The sequence below is a fragment of the Myotis lucifugus genome, unplaced genomic scaffold (genome assembly GCF_000147115.1).
Source record: "Myotis lucifugus unplaced genomic scaffold, Myoluc2.0 scaffold_2, whole genome shotgun sequence".
Lineage (NCBI taxonomy): Eukaryota > Metazoa > Chordata > Mammalia > Chiroptera > Vespertilionidae > Myotis > Myotis lucifugus.
The window spans coordinates 5169833-5193105 of NW_005871050.1; the positions used below are offsets into that span (position 1 = coordinate 5169833).

General features: G+C 38.0%; 1 protein-coding gene across 1 annotated transcript in view; it reads right to left on the bottom strand.

Moving 5' to 3' along the window:
* Nucleotides 1-593: 593 nt before the first annotated feature.
* Nucleotides 594-23273, bottom strand: part of HPRT1 (hypoxanthine phosphoribosyltransferase 1) — a 38888-nt gene continuing 16208 nt past the window's right edge. The window contains exons 3-9 of the mRNA XM_006082071.3: nucleotides 22710-22893; nucleotides 12377-12442; nucleotides 8770-8787; nucleotides 4163-4245; nucleotides 2668-2714; nucleotides 1842-1918; nucleotides 594-1315 (exon numbers count right to left, since the gene is read on the bottom strand). Coding sequence (XP_006082133.1) covers nucleotides 1268-1315; nucleotides 1842-1918; nucleotides 2668-2714; nucleotides 4163-4245; nucleotides 8770-8787; nucleotides 12377-12442; nucleotides 22710-22893 — 523 coding nt within the window. The 3' untranslated portion in view covers nucleotides 594-1267. The remainder of the gene's footprint in view (nucleotides 1316-1841; nucleotides 1919-2667; nucleotides 2715-4162; nucleotides 4246-8769; nucleotides 8788-12376; nucleotides 12443-22709; nucleotides 22894-23273) is intronic.

Genomic DNA, 23273 nt, shown 5'->3' on the forward strand with positions numbered 1-23273 from the left:
AGGACATGGCGGGCAGAACCGCTTACGTTTATGAACACGTTAGTATCCCGCTTGATCCTCAGCACGACAACCAGGTCCTAGTGCGCTTCTAGTCATTTGGCGTGGAAACCCGGACGCTCCTCATGGGTCGTGTCCTAGTGGGCTGTGTCCCCGTGCCACGTGCCCTCGTGACGCGTGTCCTTGTGGCTCGTGTCCCCATGTGGCGTGTCCCCGTAAGGCGTGTTCTCATGAGGCGTTCATTTTTGCGACCACTGGTCTGTACAACGAAGGTAATTGTACATGTCTGAAAACAAATTGTTGTGATGCAGATGAGATTACAATCTAAACAATTTCCAACAGAATTCCAAGAGAAAGTCATATCATTTTAGCATAGTAAAATGTAGTAAGGTATACCATTTGTATGAAAGTTAATGTCTCTGAAGCAGGTAAGAATTTCGCCAGTTCCACCTATCCATTCTATCAGACAATCATCATTCACCATGCTTGGTAAAGATTACAATTAAACTAGTTACTAAAACTTAACAGACAAGGAAAAGGAAACCAAAAGAAAACTACACTAGGTTAATTTGTAGAGAAATGATAGGTATGCATAGTTTCTTTTAAAGAGACAGCCTTTATTTTAAGGATTTTTACACTGATGAATTCAAAAAGTGGCAATGTTATTCTGGAATTTATTGATTTGTACTTAAAAGGAACTGTTGACAAAGATTCACTGAAAATAATGTGAACAAGCGGGAAAATAAAGTTAATAATACTGAAACACTACTTAAATAATTCCAGGACATATGGTTTATCTGATATAACAATATCTCTTAGGTGCTGTCTTAGATATAAAACCTGACTGCTTTTTACTTTTCTAAACACACAGTGGTATAATTAACAATATTCAATCACTTCTGTACTTTCCTGAATATATAAAAATTAAAATACCAATTAAAAACTAATATATCTTCTCTTTAAATGTTTCTTACAGATACAATTTCAATATTTTTATTCAATAGTGGTGTGGTTTAAGAGATTTTTTTCATTCACAAGTCAAATAACAATCCACCCAAAGGAAACTGATAGTCTTTAGGCTCATAGTGCAAATAAAGAGTTCAGGAATGCAGCAACTGACATTTCTAAATTACAAAACATATAAAATTCTTAGAAGATACATGCAATAAGCTCTACTAAGCAGCTGGCCACAGAACTAGAACATTTGATAACTTTACTGGTGATTTCAATAGGACTCCAGATGTTTCCAAACTCAACTTGAACTCTCATCTTAGGCTTTGTATTTTGCTTTTCCAGTTTCACTAATAACACAAACATGCTAAAAAATAAAAATCCAGAAATTCACATTAGAAAAGTGTGTTCTGAAGTGAAAGGCAAGAACAGCAATTTGCATACCTTATAAGAATAGTATTATGCTGCAGGCATTTTTACTAAACAAACAGAGGTTTGTGTAGTCTTACTAATCTTCCTCACTTATGCTCATAAATTCATTCTCAGAACTCCTGCCTCAATAGTAGGAGGCGGGTATTTGAAGGAGAGTGAATTAAAAGACTTAAACTAGTTCATTTACTTCTTACTTATGAGCACATCTATCATCTGAAATAATAATGGGACAGTTAGTGTATATTAAAGCTGTTCAACTATTTCAGCCAGAAAGAAGTGTCACCCTAGCCTGGCCAAGTTCCAGCTCTAAGGACGTCTTTACTTGACTTCAGCTTTATGTGACTAATGGGAACCATCAGTCTGTTCAAATTATGAGGTGCTGGAAAGAGAAAACAATTCTCTTTCGTAAATTTTTATATGGGTTCTGAAAAATGATAGTGAGAAAAAGAAGTTTTACTTACGTTCAAATCCCTGAAGTATTCATTATAGTCAAGGGCATATCCTACAACAAACTTGTCTGGAATTTCAAATCCAACAACTAAAAGGAATCATAATTCATCATTTAGATACAGAAAATATCACTTTTTAAAAAAATATTTTTAAATTTTACTTGAGATAGAGAGAGAGAGAGAGGGGAGGGGGAAAGAGGGGGGGAGGAGGAAGAGAGAAAGAAAGGGGGGGAGAGGGAGAGAAAAACAGAGAAACATCCAGCCATTGTTCCATTGTTCCACTTATTTATGCATTCATCGGTTAACCACTGTATGTGCCCTAACTACGGATTAAACCCACAACCTTGGAACATTGGGATAACGCATCAACCAACTGAGCTACCCGGCAAGGGCCAGAAAACATCACTTTCATATCAAATGTGCCTTCTCTACAAATATTCTCTAATGTAACTCTAAACCATCCTATCCTACATAATAAAAGGCTAATATGCAAATCGACTGAATGGCAGAATGACCGGTCACTATGACACGCACTGACCACCAAGGGGCAGATGCTCAACGCAGGAGCTGCACCCTGGTGGTCAGTGTGCTCCCACAGGCTCATGGCTGGCAAGGGCAGTGGAGGTGGCAGGAGCCTCTCCCACCTCCGTGGCAGCGCTAAGGATGTCTGACTGACGGCTTAGGCCCGCTCCCTGCAGGGACATCCCCCAAGGACGCAGGCCAGGCTGAGGGACTCTCCCCGAGTGCACAAATTTTGAGCACTGGGCCTCTAGTTTCATTTATAAAATTAGTTTGGGTTAAAGATGGCTAAATGATTGACAATAAGTAATTCACTTACAGTCTGGTCTATATCCAACACTTCGAGGGGTCCTTTTCACCAACAAGCTGTTAATTTAAAAATGTGACATGTGACATATATAGACACTACAGAGCATTACAAAAGAGAACATTAATGTTCTGAAACATGGTTTCATCTGAAATTAGCATACCATGGTCAGTTTTAACATACCCAAAGAAAGTCTATGAAACAGAGAGCTAAATAAATCACAGGGATCACTGGGCAGGGGCAGCGATGAGTTCACACTACAGATGAGGCCTTTGATTGATCTCCACCTGGAACATGATGGACTGTTCTGAGAGCTGCACCCCAACTACCCACGCACCCATCGTAAGACAGCTAATCAGGAAGATAAATGGGTGGGGAGTGCCAATGAGCAAAGAAAAGATAAGTGCTCTCAGTCCAGAATCCCTAGAAACACAATCCCTAAGCCACAAAGAATGTAGGAGTGGTGAGCATCACCTTTCAAGACTTTTAATAGTTTGCTTACAAAAAGGAACTCTAGGTTAAAAAGTAACTAGCATGCTAAAGGAGGTAGTATTTATCTTTGAGAGCAAAAACTGCAGGTAGGATGAGTCAACTCTAACAAAAGCTAATTTTTTAACTCAAGTGCTGCGTGCTGAAATTTTTAGCCATTAAAAAAAGTGGTAGATGGTACTTTGAAAGCCTCGTTGTGTGTTAAAGGAAGTCCCAATAAAACTTATGCCTTCATACCTTCCTAGATAAATATATTTAAAGAGCTGGAGAGGACCTAAAGTGATTCTCAACCTTAGCTGCACCTGAGAACTTAAAAAACAAACAAAAAAAACCTTAACTACCCAGGCCATACCCCTGACCAATGACATCAGAATCATTGGGGATGGGACACAGACATCGGTTGTGGGTTTTTTGTTGTTTGTTTTGTTTTTAACTCTCAGGTAATTTCAATGTGCAGCTGAATGAGAATCACTAGCCTAAGCCTTAGCCTCCAAGGGATCATCTATTCAAGTCCTTATGATTCTCTTCCAGTCATTAAATAGAGGATATGTCTGGACTCAATTTCCATATAGAAATTTTTAAAAAGTCATTCACAGAAAAACCCATCCCTCTAACTACACTCACTCAGGAACACTCCAGAAATGATATCAGCAAACTCAGTGCCAGCTATACTAAGAGTTCAGTGGAAGTTGGCACTTCATATGCCTATAGATCTGAATGTTTAATAAAGGTCCATCTGTAAGGCATGCCTGTAGCTCGTTTTTTAAGTAATTTCCATGCTTTAAATGGATAACCACTCCAGAGAAGATACTCAAAGAGCCAATAAGCAAATGAAAAGAATCTCAAGATCATTAGTCATAAGAGAAATGCACAATTATTTACAAAGGATACTGAGTTTGAGATTACATTGCTTTTTGAAGATAAAACGGCCGTTGAGAACATTTACCCTAACACAGGAGCAATTCCTTAAACCTCTTTCAAATGAAGAAAATATCCTATGACAAAATGTTATATATACCTTGCGACCTTGACCATCTTCGGATTATGCTGCTTGACCAAGGAAAGCAAGGTTTGCATTGTTTTGCCAGTGTCAATTATATCCTTAAAAAAAAAGACATTTATATGGTAAATAAAACCATCATAACTTTAAATTCAGTCATTCTATAAACACAACATACCCAAACTTCATGTATAATTGGAACAATGCCAATTTTTTCAGTGCAGTAATTCTCGCCACAATTCATACACTAGATATTCTAGAATCTGTAAATAACCTGGCTCTCAGCAAGCAGTAGGAATGCCAATCCTCAGGACTGGATTTTTGTAGGCACCAAGAGGTCAATGAAACTAATTGTGTGTGTGTGTGTGTGTGTGTGTGTGTGTGTGTGTGTACATGCATGTGTTATTTGAGAATTATGCTCTGCCCTCCATTATAAAAAGTATTTCAGATTTTTTTCATAAATTCAAGATTGGTATGCTCTCCCCTCTAACTCTCAGATGCACACTTTCGGAAACTCTGCTTTATACCATCTTAAAAGCATCCAAATTAATAAGGTTTTACTATATAAAATGTCTTTATGTGAAAGTGAATCTTAATAAGTTAATCAAAAGTAGGACATTATTCAAAACAAGCCCATCTCTAATTGGGAAAATATTTATTTATTTATTTATTTATTTATTTATTTTAAATATATTTTTATTGATTTCAGAGAGCAAGGGTGAGGGAGAGAGAGATAGAAACATCAATGATTAGAGAGAATCATTAATCGGCTGCCTCCTGCACACCCACCACTGGGTACTGAGCCCCCAACCTGGGCATGTGCCCTTGACCAGAATCAAACCTGGGACCTTTCAGTCGCCAGGCTGACACTCTATCTACTGAGCCAAACTGGTTAGGGATATTATTTTTTAATCCTCACCTGAGGATATTTTTCCACTGATTTTTAGAGTGAGTGGAAGAGAGAGGGAAAGACAGAGAAAAATATTGAAAAATCGATGTGAGCGAAACACAACACTTGGTTGCCTCTTGCATGCGCCCCAACCAGGGCCTGGGAAGGGAGAAGCCTGAAACCAAGGTACATGCTCTGGACCAAAATTGAACCCGGGACCCTTCAATCCGCAGGTCGACACTCTATCCACTGAGCCAAACCGGCTAGGGCTGGGAAAGTATTTCTTAAACCATACCTTAATGCTCTTCAATGAAAATACTCTCTACAAATGGTATAAAGCAGTGCTTCACAAAGTGGGGTCTGTGAGACATCAGAAATATCATGGCTGGAGACTAATAAAAAATGCAGATTTTTGAGCTGTAGCAGACAGAATTCTGTTCTGATGGTCTCCAAGACACTCCTGCCCCCAGGTGTACACACCAGGAATAATTCCCTCACAAAAGAGGGAACTGTGAAAATGACAGGATGGTCACTCCCCTGATTAGGTTATATTGTGCAAGATAACTGTAAGAGACTGGAGAGCGATTCTCCTGCTGGTTTTGAAGAAGTCAACTACCATGTGAGAGGACCATGTGCTACGACATGAAGATAGCCTTTAGGAGCTGAGAACAACTCCTGCTCAGCAAAAAAAAATGGAGCCCAGTCCTGCAACCACAGGTACTAAATTCTGCCAACAACCTGAATGAACATGGAAGAGAACCATAAGCCACAGGAGCCCCAGCATTGATTCAGCATGGTGAGACCCCGAGCAGAGGACCCAGCTAACCTGTACTTGTACTCCTAACCCACGTAAACTGATATAATAAATTTGTGTTGTTTAAATCTGCTAAATTTGTGGTAATTTATTAGGCAGCATTACCCCAGAGAAAATAAATCAATCTCAAGTGGAATTAATGAATCTACATTTTAAGAAAGCAACCCATTCCCAGGGATATTCATGTACACAAAACCTTTCAAAAGAGTTATCATTTGTTTATCTTTTAATCTATAAGCTAAAGTTTCTAAATAACCTTAAAAACAAAAATAAATTCAGGTTTACAGTTGCTCTTAAGCCTTAAACTATTTTACATAAAAGAATGAGAATTCATTCCATTGGTGGGAGTATAAAGTATATACCACTTTGATAAGTAATTTGGCAATCTGCACATATAAAAGCCTAAGTGACCGGCCAATCGGCCAGTAGCTATGACACACACTGACACCAGGGGGCAGACACTCACTCAATGCAGGAGCTGCCAAGCTGTGCTGACTTGGCAGCTGAGGTTCTCAGGTGACGCTCCAGACCAGAGAGGAGGGAGCCCGATTCCAGGGTGTGTCACCCAAGAACCGCCCTCTCGCAATCTGGGACCCCTTGGGGGATGTCAGAGAGCCAGTTTCGGCCCGATCCCTGCAGGCCAGGCCGAAGGACTACACAGGTGCATGAATCCATGCACCAGGCCTCTAGTAATAGTATAATTGAAAATGTACAAATTCTACAACCCAGTCATTCTACTTCTAAGTGCCTGTATCTAGAAGGAACTCACACAAATGTGCACTGGGACATGAAAAGGGCACTCTTAGCAGCCCTGTTGTAGAAGGAAAAACTGCAAGCAATCTCGCCATTTGTAGGGCATAAATTGGTTGATTCGTACACTGTAATGCTATGTGGTATTTTTACGGACAACTGACTCTATATATGTCAAAATGAATAACCTCAAAACCAATTTTGAGTGAAAATAACAAGTTGTAAGAGAGAATATGTATAATGTGGCACTATATAAATTTTTTAATCAAATATATATTGTAGCCCTGGCTGGTGTGGTCCAGTTGGTTGGGTGTTGTCCACAGGTTGCCAGTTTGATTTCCAGTCAGGGCTCATGCCTGGCTTGCAGGCTAAATCCATGGTACGGGGCATGCAGGAGGCAGCCCATCGATGTTTCACTCTCACATCAATGTTTCTCTCTCTCTATCCCCCCCTTCCCTTCTCTCTCTAAAAGTCAATTAAAAATATGTATGTGTGTGTGTGTGTGTGTGTGTGTGTGTGTATATATATATGTGTGTATATATATATATATATATATATATATACACACATATATATATATATACACACACACATATATATATGTATATTAGAGGCCCAGTGCACGAATTTGGGGGCCAATTGGGCCGGGAAGCTGAAGGTTGGCCAGCCGGCCCCGCCCCCAATAGGGTTGAGGGGGCGATTTGGGGTGGGGCCGGCTGGGGGTAGGGGCCGCCCCCTCATTGGGCCAGTTGGCCGGCTGCAGTGCACATCATAGCGACCAGTCATTCCAGATGGTTGGCTTTTATTTGTATCTAGATACATGTATGCAATAGAAGCATTAAAAACATTCATGTGAATAATATACATTAACTTTATTTATTCTTTTAGAGAGAAGAAAGATGAAAGGAGAGGGAGAGAAATAGAAACATTGATTGGCTGCCTCCTGCATGCACCCTACTGGGAATCAAACCCTCAACCTGGGGAAGTGGCCTGACCTGGAATGAACCGGCTACCTTTCAGTGCATGGGATTATGCTCAACCAACTGAACCACAAGGGCCAGGGCTAATATACATTAACTTTAAAAGAAAAAAAAGCCCAGCCAGTGTGGCTCAGTGGTTGAGCATCAACCTATGAACCAGGAGGTCAACAGTTCGATTCCCAATCAGGGCACATGCCTGGGTTGCAGGCTTGGTCTCCAGTCGGGGGGGGGGGGGGGGGGGCGGGGGCCTTTTCCGGAGGGAACCAAAAAAAGAATCCCTCCCCACATTTGAGGTTTCTATCTCTCTTTCCTTCACCCTTCCTCTCTGAAATCAATAATCAATAAAAATATATTAAATAAATACACACACACACACACACACACACACACACACACACACACACACTGAGTGGCCAGATTATTAGGACCGGCCAGATTATTATGACCACCCCATCAGTACTTCGTTGGGCCACCTTTTGCCTTCAATACTGCAGCGATTCTTCTTGTCATTGACTCCACGAGATGTTGAAAGGTGATGCGAGGAATCTGACACCATGCCTGATGAATAGCACTGTCCAGTTCTGTGACATTTGATGGTTGTGGAACCAGCTGCCTGATGGCTCTTTTAACTTCGTCCCACAAATGCTCAGTTGGATTGAGATCTGGTGATTGTGGGGGCCACCTAAGCAAGGTAAAGTCTCCCTCATGTTCTTGAAACCACTCCTGCACAATACGAGCACCGTGGCATGGCGCACTGTCTTGTTGGAAGAAGCCATCTCCATTGGGATACGCCATCAACATGATAGGATGAACTTGATCAGCAACGATACTTAGGTATGTTGTGCTATTCAGACGTTTATAATGGTATGGCCCTCTAGCAACTTCAGCGCGAAATTATAGCTAATTTGCCTACAAACATCAGGTGGTCATAATAATCTGGCCACTCAGTGTATGTGTGTGTGTGTATTTAAAAATAAATAAATAAAAGGAAAAAATTCAAGCCAAAAGAGAAATATACCAAAACTTTCCATTATCCAGTACAAATTTGACAAGAAAAAAAATCTCATTTTCTTATAACACAAGCCTACCATCAAAATTGATGAAGAGGAATTTCTTTCCCTAGCTTACCTTTAGAACTGTGCATACTAAGTTAGAAAACATAAACACTATATTAAAAGTATGTAGAACTTACTTCAACAATCAAGACATTCTAGAAGAAAAAGAGAAATGAAAATCAGTACAATGAATCAGACAGTGTTTCTAATTATAACTCAAATCACATCATAACAAATTCCATCTGTTGGGATTTAGAACTCTTTAATATAAAATTTTCACTGCAATAGAATTTTTAAAAATAAAATTTGACCCATATGTTCATTTTTTAAAAGTTTGTATTGCTTAAACAGACGTCTAATCTTGGGAAAGTCATAAAATTTTTCGGAGCATCAGTTTCCTATGTGTAAAATGAGGGACTTGAATGAGTATGTATCTAACTCTAAAATTCAAGAACTATAATTTAGAAAATAACTCCAAAATCATGCATTTAACTTACCATATGGAATCCAATTCAAAATCTATTTACTCATTAAACTAAAATTGTTCTGCATTTTCTGGATAAGTTCTTATTATTAGATTAAACTAAAAAGGGTACCAATCTTTGCTTACTCCCACCAAAAACCTTCACCCCAATTTCTACGCCTCAGAATTTTATAGCTGAAAGAACCCTTAGAGAAAATACCATCTAACTACTTCCAATGTATAGAATAGTCCTATTTGTTCTTGTGTTAGTTATAGGAATAAAGTAGCATTTCACATACTGGTTATAATCATTGTCATAAGATCATACTATATTGTTTATTTTAGTTCTCATTTCTCTGTCACATATATATATAGCACTAGAATTTTAATGTTCTATATATTCTTTTAAGTCAGTGATTACCAAAGTAGGGCACACAAGATCCATTGGGTTGCAAGAAATAAATATTAGAACTTTTAAAAAACCTCCCTTTGTATAATCAATAATTTTAAATATACTTTACAATATATATTACTACCACAGTTCATATTTATTCATCTCTTCATGTCACAACTAATTTGTCTTTCAATAGATACGTCAATCCAAATATTTAATAAAATTGAATATAATAATTAACTGACTAATCATTGTTTCACCACCTACTATGTGGCTCTTTCTCAACATTTACCCTACCATAGCTAGCACATCTGAAGGATAATATTTTCCTATCAGTAACTGGCTCACTGTTGCAGCAATGAGCACCACTGGATGAAGTTGTACTTTGAAAACATCACTGAATTTGGAGACAGAGAAACTGGATTCTAGTCTTGGCTCCAATACTAAGTAGCTACAGAACCTTGGTTAAGACATAATTATAGACTTTAACTGGTATGAGACATTTTATACAAATAAAAGTCCAGAGACATCAATACTGTTTTAAAAAAATAAGTAAAATAATGAGAATTGCTATCATTGAGAGCTTATTTTATGTCAAATAGCTGCATCCTTACTTATTAAATGAAAAATTTGAAGCTCAGAGATCAATGAGTTGCCTAAAGTCACAAAAATAGTCAGAGAGTAGAGATTTGAAGAGGTGTTTTCACATATTTTAATCCACTAAGTGCACAAAGGGGGTTGTGGAATACGTATCTGCACACACTATGTTCCAAAGAGATAAACTAAAATAGAAAGTCTAAATAACCCATAATCTAACCACCAAGAAATAACTTCATCCAATTTATGTCTTGATTTTTTCCACAATAAATGTGCTTTAGTGTGACTATCATGAAAAGAGAGTTATTTTAGATATGTTTTAAGATCACAGAGTTACATAGTGGGACAGAGCCATTAAGTGGGAAAGGCAAGGTCAAATAAAAGCACAGAATGTGAAGGCTAGACCCCTTCCAGCACTAAAAATTGACTGCAGAAGTAAGGGATCAAATGACTTCAAAATATGGGCAAAGCATGCTGAAAAGGAAGGAGAATAGGTCTGGCAGTGGTGTATAGGATGGACAGAGAGGAGAAAGGATCAAAAGATTAAAATTTCTCCTTTAAAAGTTTTCCAAAGATGTTGAAGAGGATATTAGTTTGGCATGACTCTGATATGGGACCACAGAATTTTTTAAATATGTTTTTATTGATATCAGAGAGGAAAGGAGAGGGAGAAATAGGAAAATCAATGAGAAATAAACATTGATCGGCTGCCTCCTGTACTGCACGCTCCTCACTGAAGATCGAGCCTGCAACACGGGCATGTGCACTAACCGGGAATCAAACCTGACCTCCTGGTTCATGGGACAACACTCAACCAAACTGAGCCACACCTGCAGGGTGGGACCACAGAATTTGACACAAGTGCTGTATGCTAAAGTTTCCTTATAGATAATCAGTCAAATAAGCTGTGAACATTAAAATGTAAAAGCCACCTGGCTGGTGTAGCTCAGTGGTTGACCATCGACCCATGCACCAAGAGGTCACAAGATTCCTGATCAAGGCACATGCCCAGGTTGTGGGCTCGATCCCCGGGAGGGGTGTGCAGGAGGCAGCAGATCAATGTTCATGCTCATCGATGTTTCTATCTCTCTCTTCCTCTCCCCTTCCTCTCTCAAAAAAAACAACAACAATGAAAACCTATTTTTTTTTAAATGTAAAAGCCAGATGACAAAAGTGTTTTGGAGAATGAAAGATCTAGATTCAAAAACAAGCTCTACCACTTACTGGCAGTGTGACTTTGAGTAAGTCCTTCAATTTTGCTGAGTCTTATTTTCCTGATCTATAAAATGGAGCTAATAATATACACCTCACAGAAACACTGTGAAATGATTGAGATTATGCCTTTATATTAGGCACAGGGTCTATAAGTAAAAAATAAATGGCAGCTTAAAAACGCAGCAATCTATTATTGGTTACTCAAAAATCATGTCATGTATTAGAAGAAAAATGTTCAAACATCTTAAGATCTCTATTAGTTCAGCCAATTGTTTATACTGCAAGAATTTTGATGTTTAAAAAAACTCTTTGAAGTTTCTTAAAATAATAGTTATGTTTGAATTTGCTGAGTGTTCTAACTCCAGAAATTGTTGTAAGAACTCTACATGCATTATTTCACTTAGTCTTCTTAACTCTATGACGTGCCTGCCGTTATCATCCCCACCTTACATATGGGAGACAGAGAGATTAAATAAACTGCCCCAGGTCCCATGTTAGGAAGTACTGAGCCAGGCTTTGAATCAAGGCTGTCCAGCTCCAGAACCCACACTTTCAGCCACTACATTTTGCTGCTCCTCTACCTTTTCAGAAACTATATGTGCACTGGCTGGATAGCTCAGTTGGTTAGAACATTGTCCCAATATGCCAAGGTCTTGGCTTTGATCCCCAGTCAGGCACATACAAGAATCACCCCATGAATACATGGATAAGTGGAACAAATTAATGTTTCTTTCTCTTTTTCTCTTCCTCTCTCCTTCCCTTCTCTCTCTCCAACCAATTTTAAATAGATGGGGGGAAAAAAACCTGTGACTCTATTTTTTAAAAAGACTGCTTTTCCCCATATATATATTTTTGAAGGATCCCAAATTAGATCACCACAGTGGCAGATAGCAGTACTTGGCAACATGAACTTTTAAATTTAATGTTGGATTCTGCTGTCTCTTTGCTATATGACCTAGAGAAAGATACCTATGTGCATAAATAACTATGTAAACTGCCTCTTAGTGATTGATCGGCAGCACAGTGTTACTAATTGACTCTTGGTATAAACGGCTTTCTTCTTCAAGATACATACCTTTCCAGTTAAAGTTGAGAGATCATCTCCACCAATCACTTTTATGTCCCCTGTTGATTGGTCATTCTAGAAAAAAAAAAAATATATATATGCATATATATGTATATATATGTGTGTGTGTGTGCACACACACACACACACACACACACACATATCTATATTTCATATTACCAAACAGGAACTAGAAGATTTAAGAAGTTAGCTATCTAATGTCATAGCATTATGAAATTCTAAATGAACACAGTGTACGAATTATGTTTCTAGAAATGAACGACTAGATAACTTTTAATTAGAGATTAGTAAAAATTAAAAAGTCCTAATTGGCCATTACTGACTTGATGCTTTAGGAGCCCTAAAAATATGGTGTACCCATGTTCAGGTGGGCAGTATTATAGCAACCACCCATCTTCAGTCACAGTAAATTCTGAACCACGAGGGAAGTTATTAGCATGGCAGGTGTCTGGTTCTGGCCCTGAACCATTCCCATGAGTCTAGCAAGCTAAAGGGTCGGTCTGTATCACACTCAACCCCAAAGATATTTCCCTGAAAAGTCTAGCCCAGGTCCAATTCATTGTCAGCAAAGTCTGGGAAATGAGGTCTGATCAGTAGTCTTTTAAGGTATACCTCTTAGGCTCCCAGTTTTCTGATATCACAGAATCAGTAGAAACTCTTATAGGAGTTTCAAAGGAATGTTCTACACCCACTGTAGTGGATGGTGATAATGATTATAATTTGACTGCACTGGATTCAAGACAGAAAGCTAGGTTGAAAGAGCAGGTGAACAAAACAGATTGGACTTTCCCTACCGGACAGCAAACCATATCAAAGCTACAGCAATTATAATGGTGCTGTATCAGTACAGTAATAGACAAAGAAATCAAGGAACAAAACAGAGCCCAGAAGCAGATCCAGAAATATATGAGAATTTAGTATATGATAAAGATGGTATTTTAAGTCAGTAAACAAAAGATTAATTATTCAATAAATGGTGCTTGATCAACTAGTTATCCACTTGGGAATAAAGTAAAGTTTTATCCCTACCTCACAGCATACACAAAAATAAATTCCAGATGGATTAAAATCTAAATGTAAAAAATAAAGCCATAAGCAGAATGGAAGAAAACAGAATATTTTCACATTCTTAAGAAAAGGTAAAAAACTAGGCATGATATGAACCCAATCTGAAAGAAAAGATCTGTAACAAATATTCCTATTATACACTGGACTCCAAGGATAAGAACCAAATGGGAAAATGGAGAACAAATACAAATACACAATTCACAGAAGAGAAGGCATAACATAAATGATATCTATGATGATATCTACCTGAGAAACAAATACCAAAACAATGGGATTCTACTGTTCACCCATTCACACTGGCAAAACTTAAGCCTGATGATATATGTTGGCAAAAGTGAGAGAAAAAAAGCACTCGTTGGTGAAAGCGCCCATTTATAATGTTGCAAATTCTATAGCAACACCTATTAAAATTGTAAATATGCATGCCATTTTGCCCCAGCAATCCCACTTCCAGAAATTGATGCTACAAAAAAACTCACAAGTATGCAAAGGTACATACAAGGATGTTCACTGTTATCAACTGTTTATAAAAAAGAAATACTGGAGACAACCAACATGTCTGTTAACAGGGAACTATTTAAATTAAGTCCATCTACACAAGTAATACTATGCACCTACCGAAAAGAATCTGATAATCTATCCAAACTGACATGGAACAATGATAATTAAAAACACCAAGTAGTAGAGCAAAGTACTACCTATAAAACCACTTTTGTTTAGCATTTTTTAAAAGTTTATAACAGCAATTATATCTAAATGGTGAAAATGGGGATAACAAAACTTTTTACTTTTATTTACTTCTATTTTTGTTATATGCTTCCATACACATATCCATTTTTTATTGAGTGTTATTTTTTTAAAAACACCAAAATGCCCAATATTGTTCAATGTTGCAAACTATAAAAAAATCTTGCCAATTACTTCTCATCTTAAGGAAGTTATGCACACGCTTTATGCTAACTAACTTAAAACCCAGCGTTTCAAATAAAGAGAACTGTTAATAGCAAAAAAATAACAAAACCTGAATCTTTCAATATGACTCATACTAAATGATTTACACTGTAAATCAAGTTAAACAGTGACATCTTCTGTAGAAATTTGGTATTGCAGTCCAACTTCAATTGACTCTTTTACAGAGAAAAGATCTGAAAACTAAAAAGCATGGAGACAGAAAAAAAAACACACCCTGTGATGTAAAGGCTATGGTAATACGGTAAGAGATAAGAGAACTCTAAGCATTCAAGATACTGCTGCTCCATTAGCACCCAAATCTCCATATGTGTAAAACCCTAGCTGGTTTGGCTCAGTGGATAGAGAGTCGGTCTGTGGACTGAAGGGTCCTGGGTTTGATTCCAATCAAGGGTACATGCCCAGGGTTGCAGGCTCGATCCCTAGAAGGGGGCGTGTAGGAGGCAGCCGATCGATGCTTCTCTCTCATCACTGATGTTTCTATCTCTCTCTCCTTCTCCCTTCCTCTCTTAAATCAATAAAAATATATTTTTTAAAAAAAGAAAAAATGTGTCAGTCCATGTGCAGGTAATAAGTGCCCAAATTACATATAAATGACATCCATGGATCAATTACCCCACCAGGAGAATTTACCTCTCTCCCTTCCTATCTGAAACAAGCTTCCCACTATATCCCTGCTTCATTACATTACTGAATGATCCTTATGTGCCTCATCTTGAGATAATAGGACTGGCACAGTAGAGGGGAAAAATCCTCTCCCCTGCCCCGAGTTGGTTTTCCTTCTTCTCTATCCTTCCACCTCCTCATTCCTTGCAGCCAGAGAGCCCAATCTGTCCTAAACTCAGAGTGTCACTGTCAACTACATAAAATTCCCAGAGAAGCAATTTGGGTCAACAAATACATACCCTTAGCACCTGTGTCTCCATTTTGTCCACCTTTCTTGAGTCCAGGTGTAAAAATGAGAAGGGAAACAGAAGGAACTGTGTTTATTTCTATTTGTCTATCACTAGGAATTTTGAAAAATCTCTAAAGTAGTAACAAGACATGCAGCTTGGTATAGGAAAAGAGAGAAAGCTGTGTAAAAACACATAATGAATGGGCTGGCAAAAGAATTGCTGGAACAAACAGATTGAGACCATAAGGAGAAGATGCAGAGAGGCCAATCACCAAGGCCAGGGTCCCAAGAGGGCAAGACAAGGAGTATTTGGGTAGAAAGTGTGGGCTTAGCAATTAGTGGCTTAGCACTATGCAGAGCTTGCTTTTTTCCAGTGAACTTCAGATCATTCTTTCAGGTCTCTAGAATGAAGTCATTGGGGAAAAGTCCTTCCCTCTACATCCAGTTGGGCCTCAGGTCCACCACACTCAATCACGATTTCTCTTCACATCATAATATCAACCACCCTCTGTCCTTTAACTGTTCTCCTATACCCTGATCAAACATCAACAAAAGTGAGAATATTAGAATCATACACTTTTTGAGATAAACTCTACCTCAGATGAAAAAAATGTCAGATATCCAATTTTCTAAAATGATATGCAGAAAAAAATAAGTCTGGAAGGATATATGCTCAGATAATAAATTAATTTATTTACCTGTATTTTATGAGTTCTTTTAATTTTTTTTGTTCTGTTGTTAATCCTCACCTGAGGATATTTTCCCATTGATTTTTCAGAAAGAGTGGAAGGGAGGGGGAGAAACAGAAAAAGAGAGAAGCATCGATGTCAGAGAGACACATCGAGTGCTTGCCTCCTGCACGTGTCCTGACCAGGGCGAGGGATCAAGCCTGCAACCTGTGTATGTACCCTTGATCAGGAATTGAACCCGGGACCCTTCAGTCCTCGGATCAATGCTCTATCCAATGAGCCAAACCAGCTAGGGCTTCATGAGTTGTTTTAAAGGAACACATTCCTTTCAAAAAGGTATTTTAAGTTTAAAACTATGCTGATGTAGCAGGACCCTTATAGATAATCTAATCCTACACTATTCAATACAGTAGCTACTAAGCACATGTGGCAATTACTTAAAATTACAAGTGCTCAAGAGCCACATGTGGCTAGTGGCTCTGTATTATACAGCATAGATTAGACTATTTCTGTCATCACAGAAAGTTCTATTGGTCAGCACTGCTCTAATCAAATAAAAGATACCATTTAGCACAATTTAACACTAGAAAAGTTTGAAGAGTTAGTACTGATATTTAATACCTGGTACACCATTTTCAAACCTTCAGAAATTATTGCATTTTATCTTTATGCTTTTCATTCAATGTCTTTTTAGAACTAGGATCTGATAAAATACCATAAGCATGTTCAATAGAAGCACTTATCATAGCCTAAGATAGTACCTTGAAGACAACAGATGATCAATGAGTTTGCTAAGTGAATTAATCTATTTCCTCAATTTTTTTTACAAAAGCTGTAGCCTCATGGGACAAAACACTGCCTTTCTATTCTACGAATCAGGGTTCTTATACAAAATCTCAGTTGCCCGACAAGGACTACATCAAAGTGAAAATCCACAGGAAAGGGCTAGAAAGTGTACTTTTGACCCTAGTTCTGTTAAAGTTTCCTTACACCACGGATAGTATATATGCCCGTTCCTGTCAATTGAAACTAAACAAATTCTTTCCCCCAGCCATGTCTATGGTCTGAATTCAAAAAGTAGGAGAAAGGTATAATCACTTTGCTAGCTTTATATACATATAAATAGACATATTTATATAAGATAAACTTTATATTATCTTTAGTGTCAAATTCAAAGAGGTATACTTATACAGTGGGGCCTTGACTTACGAATGTCCCGACTAACGAGTTTTTTGAGATACCAGCTGTCTCTCAGCCGATTTTTTGCATTGAGTTGATAGAGTAATTTGAGTTAACGAGCTCCTTAACGAGCTCAGTCTCGGAACGAATTAAACTCATAAGTCAAGGCCCCACTGTATTTAAATTCAACTGTTTTGGGGGGGAAGCATACCTCAACGAAATTGACTAAAGACAGAGAAAAAGGTCAGACTGAAAGTTACTGACCTAAGAGATACTTTAAGAAACTGCTGCAATTTTTCTGTATTTTATTTAACAAACTTACTCAAATAGCCACGTTCTTACAAATTAGTATAAATGAATTTGAATTTTCAATATATTAAACAGAAAGCCTCATCAAGCTACTAATCAAGCAACTTCTGAGATCAAGACTGAAAGTTATAGCCCTGGCCAGTTTTGCTCAGTGGATAGAGCATCGGCCTATGAAATGAAGGTCCCAGGTTCAATTCCTGGTCAGGGGCACATGTCCAGGTTGCGGGCTCAATTCCCAGTCTGGGGCATGCAGGAGGCAGCCGGTCAATGATTCTTTCTCATCATTGATGTTTCTATCTCTCCCTCTCCCTTTCTCTCTAAAATAAACAAATATATATTTTAAAAAGACTGAAAGTTATAGCTTTATGAACCTTGAATGCAACTGAGGGAAAAATTCCATAATTGGCAAAATAGATTTTGTGTGCATGCAAAACTAATGACTAGCAGAGAATCCTATATAATAAAGAGGTGATATGCAAATTGGCTGTCACTCCCTCACACAAGATGGCCACCCCCATGTGGTCACAGGATTGCCGGCCCCGGCAGGGGAGGGCAGTTGGGGGTGACCAGGCCTGCAGAGGAGGGCAGTTGGGGGGGGACCAGGCCTGCAGGGGAGGGCAGTTGGGGGTGACTGGGCCAGCATGGGAGGGCAGTTGGGGGTGACCGGGTGGATAAGGGAGGGCAGTTAGAGGCAATCGTGGCCGGCAGGGGAGCAGTTAGGTGTCAATCAGGCTGGGAGGGGAGTGGTTAGGGAGTGATCAGGCTAGCAGGCAGAAGTGGTTAGGGGCAATCAGGCAGGCAGGAGGGCGAGCAGTTGGGAGCCAGCAGTCCTGGATTGTGAAAGGAATAACCAGCAGTCAGACATCCACCAAGGGGTCCCGGATTGGAGAGAGGGTGAAGGCTGGGCTGAGGGACAACCCCCCTCCACAAGTGCACGCATTTCGTGCACCAGGCCTCTAGTCATAATAATTAAAGGCCAGAGGCATCACAACTGAAACAACCAAATGACCGGTCACCAGGAGGTGCATGAAGCACCTCTCGGGCCCACCCCCCACCTCAGGGCGTCGGCAGTGTCCGCGGAGTATGCGAGGCATAGCTGGGCAGCGGACATGGCCCTGATGGCAGGCTAGGTCTAGGGGACCCTACACGTGCATGATTTAATTGTGTGCTGTGCCTCAAGTGAAGAAATAAAAGGAAGCCCATATTAGAGGATCCAAGTCAGTTAAAAAGTTTTCCCAAATAAGACTGAGTTCTGTAGTTAAAGGCTTGGGTTCAGATCAAAGACCTGTATGATCTTGGGCAAGTAACTTAATCCTTTCACACCTCATTGTTCTTACATGTACATGGAGATAGTAACTCATATCTCAAAAATCAAGCTAATTTTCCCTTTGCTTAAGGCCCACACAAAAATATTCCCACAAAAAATTTACTGGTCTGACAACTTTTCCTACTGAGGCTTCATTATTTTTTATTCAACTATTTTAGTAAAAAAAAAAATACTACAAAATTGAACTCACAATAGAGAAAATATGTTTGCATACTTATCAACTATTTAATTTTTCAGAAAATCACAGAGTTTAGGGATAGAAAAGGGCATTAAATATACTTTACTAAAATTTCATTGTTCTAAGATACACATTTACATTTTTATACCTCAGAAATCAACATATTACAACTGATCACAACTTACTACCATAATTGACAGTGTCTTTTTCCTTAGAAACACAAAAAATAGTGGTCTTAAACTGATTTAATTTAGAATTAATGAAATATGGTATTTGGAATCCCCAGTCAATTTCCCATCTAGGCACTAAGCAAAGAAAATCCTGCCTAGCTTCTTTGATAAACAGTATGTAAACTATAATATATATGTGTGTATATTCTAAGAAAAAATTCTTTAAAATATTAGAAATAAAAATGGTAGTGAAATTTAGGGTGACAATTCCTTTATAATTTTTGTGGTTCTATGTTTTTATTTTTATTTTTTATTTTTTTGGTTCTATGTTTTTATATTAAACATGTTTTTTAATCAGAAAAAAATACAATTTTTATTTTGGAGAAAAACCAGATGGGGCGTGTTGACACTGTTATGGCTCTTTATATATCCTAGGAATATTTAATAGTTCATTCAGCATTCCTTTAGGATTAGTACAGATCAATGTTTAATTCACTATTTCAAACTGGTCAATTTAAAACTATACTAACATGAATGTTACTGATACTGCAAACAATTTTAAATTTCCATTTTACAACTTAATCAAATTAAGTTGCCTATATTTTATATGGACATGTGAATATTTTCCATGACAAACTGAAAAATTAAAGTATATGGATGGTATTCTTAATTTCTATTGCTTAGGAGTAAACCTACACAGAATTTCACATAAAACAGAATGGATATTATTTTCCTCTAAGTGAAAATTAATCTTAAAATTCACTTTGCTTGTGTTTAAATTTTCACATTTTTTATCAGTTGAGGAGTTCAGCTTAATAATCCTCTAAGATCTAAAACTAATGAGAAAAAAACTAAAAGTAGAAAATTAAATTAAAATGTCAAAGTGTTCCTTTGCTTCAAATTGCTCTTACAGCTATAAAATACTTTAAAAAAAAATATTAAAGTTCCCTTACATGTTTTTACGAGTTTTCTTTTCAAAGAAAGAACATTATGCCCAAATTCCCAGAGGAATGAAGTATCAGTCATAAAGTAACAAGATTAATTTTTATGTGTGTGTGTGTGTGTGTGTGTGTGGGTAGGGTTCTTAAGAAGATCAAAGAGAAATCATACCATGGACTTAAGTACATGTTTTGACTCTAAGCAACAATATATTAGAAACTAGGCAGCTTTCAAAAAATAAAATACAGCCCTGGTTGGTCTGGCTCAGTGGATAGAGCATTGGCCTAAGGACTGAAGGGTCCATCCCGGGTTCGATTCCAGTCAAGAGCACATGCCTGGGTTGTGGGCTCAATCCCCAGTGGGGGGTATGCAGGAGGCAGCTGATCAATGATTCTCTCTCATCACTGATGTTTCCATCTCTCTCTCTCTCTCTCTCTCTCTCTCTCTCTCTCTCTCTCTCTCTCTCTCTCTTCCTCTCTGAAATCAATAAAAACATTTTTTTAAAAGATGTGTCTTTTACATATCCATGTTTCCCTCTCTCTGTCTCTCCCTCTCTAAACATCAATGTAAAAATATCCTCAGGTGAGGCTTAACAAAAATAAAATAAAAACATAAAAAGGTTATCATTTAAAAATAAAATAAATAAAATAAAAACTGGGCAGCTATACTGTTGGCAGCTATGCTGCCTAACATTAAATCTGAGCGTAAACCATCAAAATAAACAAATAACTTCTGTTAAGTAAAAATCCAAATTTTATATTTAAACAAGTCTTTAATTCAAACAAGACTGACAAGTTAAAAGGAACTTATAAATACAAAGTAATGTCATGATGTATGAGCATAAAGGGCTTTGGTGGGATAGGGAAAAGGTCTATAATATTTAAGTGGTTATCTAATCACCCACTGGACTGATGAAAATGTGAAAAAGGTCAAAGACTTGAGTCAAATAGATAATTAACAAAGAGAGTGAAGGTTGAAAGCTAAATGTAGATAAGTGGTCTTATTCTTAATGAAATCAAACATTCACATGATCAAAGAAATTGTGGATGAAATTCATGTGTAAAGATCAAACTGAGCCCTAGCCAGTTTGGCTCAGTGGATAGAGCATCAGCTCGAGGACTGAAAGGTTCCAGGTTTGATTCTGGTCAAGGGCATGTACCTTGGTTGCAGGTTCCTCGGCCCTAGTCAGGGTGCGTGCAGGAGGCAACCAATCAATGTGTCTCTCTCACATCGATGTTTTTCTCTGTCTCTCCCTTCCACTCTCTCTAAAAATCAATGGAAAAATATCCTCGGGTGAGGATTAACAAAAAAAACAAACAAACAAAAAAAAAAGATCACACTGATTTTGGTTCATCCAGTGTCAATATTCTGAAGCATTTGAGATCATGTAACACTGCACAATGACTGTGAATCAAAAGTGGTATTTCCAATGTGCCAATGTTCTCGCTCCATGTGTGCTTTCTAGGAAATAATTCTTCTTTTAATATATTTTATTGATTTCAGAGAGGAAGGGAGAGGGAGAAATAGAAACATCAATGATGGGGGAGAATTATTGATCAGCTGCCTCCTGCACACCCTACACTGGGGATCGATCTCACAACCTGGGCATGTGCCCTTGACCCGAATTGAACCTGGGACCCTTCAGTCCGCAGACCGACACTCTATCCACTAAGCCAAACTGGCTAGGGCTAGGAAATAACTCTAGGCCCACCTTATTTATCAGACCTAGCTCCAAATGCCTTTCAATTTCCCCCCAAACCAATCTAGCTCCAGAGAAAATATCTGCCACCAGTAAATATAGTCAAAAGAGTATCACCCAAGTCCCAACAGCAATTCTTAAAAGATTTTTAAAAACTCCAAAAAACAGCCTGGCCAGTGTGGCTCTGTGGTTGAGTATCAACCTATGAACCAAGAGATCACAGCTGATTCCGGGTCAGGGTACATGCCCTGGTTGCGGGCTTGGTTCCCAGTGCGGGGCCTGCAGGAGGCAGCCAATCAATGATTCTCTCTCATCATTGAGGTTTCTAACTCTCCCCCTCTCCCTTCTTCTCTGAAATAAATAAAAATATATTTTAAAAAATTAAAATTAAAACTACAAAAAAACCCCAAAAATCAAAAAACCTTTAAAATAAGTATATAACCTCTAAGGTGACTAATTTGGAAAAAAAAAAAAAGACAATATTGCCCTAGCTGGTTTTGCTCAATGGACAGAGCCTGTGGACCAAACGGTCCCGGGTTCATTTCGTCAAGAGCAAGTACCTTGGTTGCAGGCTCCTCCCAGCCTGGGCCCTGGTCAGGGTACATGCAAGAGGCAACCAATCGATGTGTTTCTCTCACATTAATGTTTCTCTCTGTCTTTCCCTCTCTCCCTAAAAAATCAATGGAAAAATATCCTCGGGTGAAGATTAACTCAAAAAAAAAAAAAGACAAAATTCACTTGGATATAGAGTACTATTGAATATATCTGAAAATCTCACTGTAAAAAACTGAAATGAACATGTAAATATAGTTTGCAAAGCTTCAAAAACATACAGAAAACCTATAGTTGCTGTTTTATTTTTAATTTTTATTAAATAAACATATATTAAATATACTTACACAGTAGCTCTTCAGTCTGATAAAATCTACAGTCATAGGAATGGATCTATCACTATTTCTGTTCAGTGCTTTGATGTAATCCAGCAGGTCAGCAAAGAATTTATAGCCCCCCTTGAGCACACAGAGGGCTACAATGTGATGGCCTCCCATCTCCTTCATCACATCTCGAGCAAGCCGCTCGGTCCTACAGAAATAAAATTAGGAACTTAATAGAAAGTAATTTATATTATAATAGAAATACATTTAAACTTTATAACAAACATCCCTTAATCATTAACTTCCACAAAATACATCCTTTGCCCCCATGAAGTATATATCCTTATTTCATAAAGCAAAAATTTCAAAAACCCTCAAAAGCCAGGTTCACTATAACACAATAAAATTTTTAATGCAATTTAAAATAAGATACCATTTTCACTTACCAGATTGGCAAATTCTAATTAAATGAAATTTACCTGACAATATACAATATAAGAAGAAATTGAGGAAAACAGTATTTGCATATATCATTGGGAATATAAATTAACATAACTTTCTGAAGGATAATTTGGCAGTATCAAAACA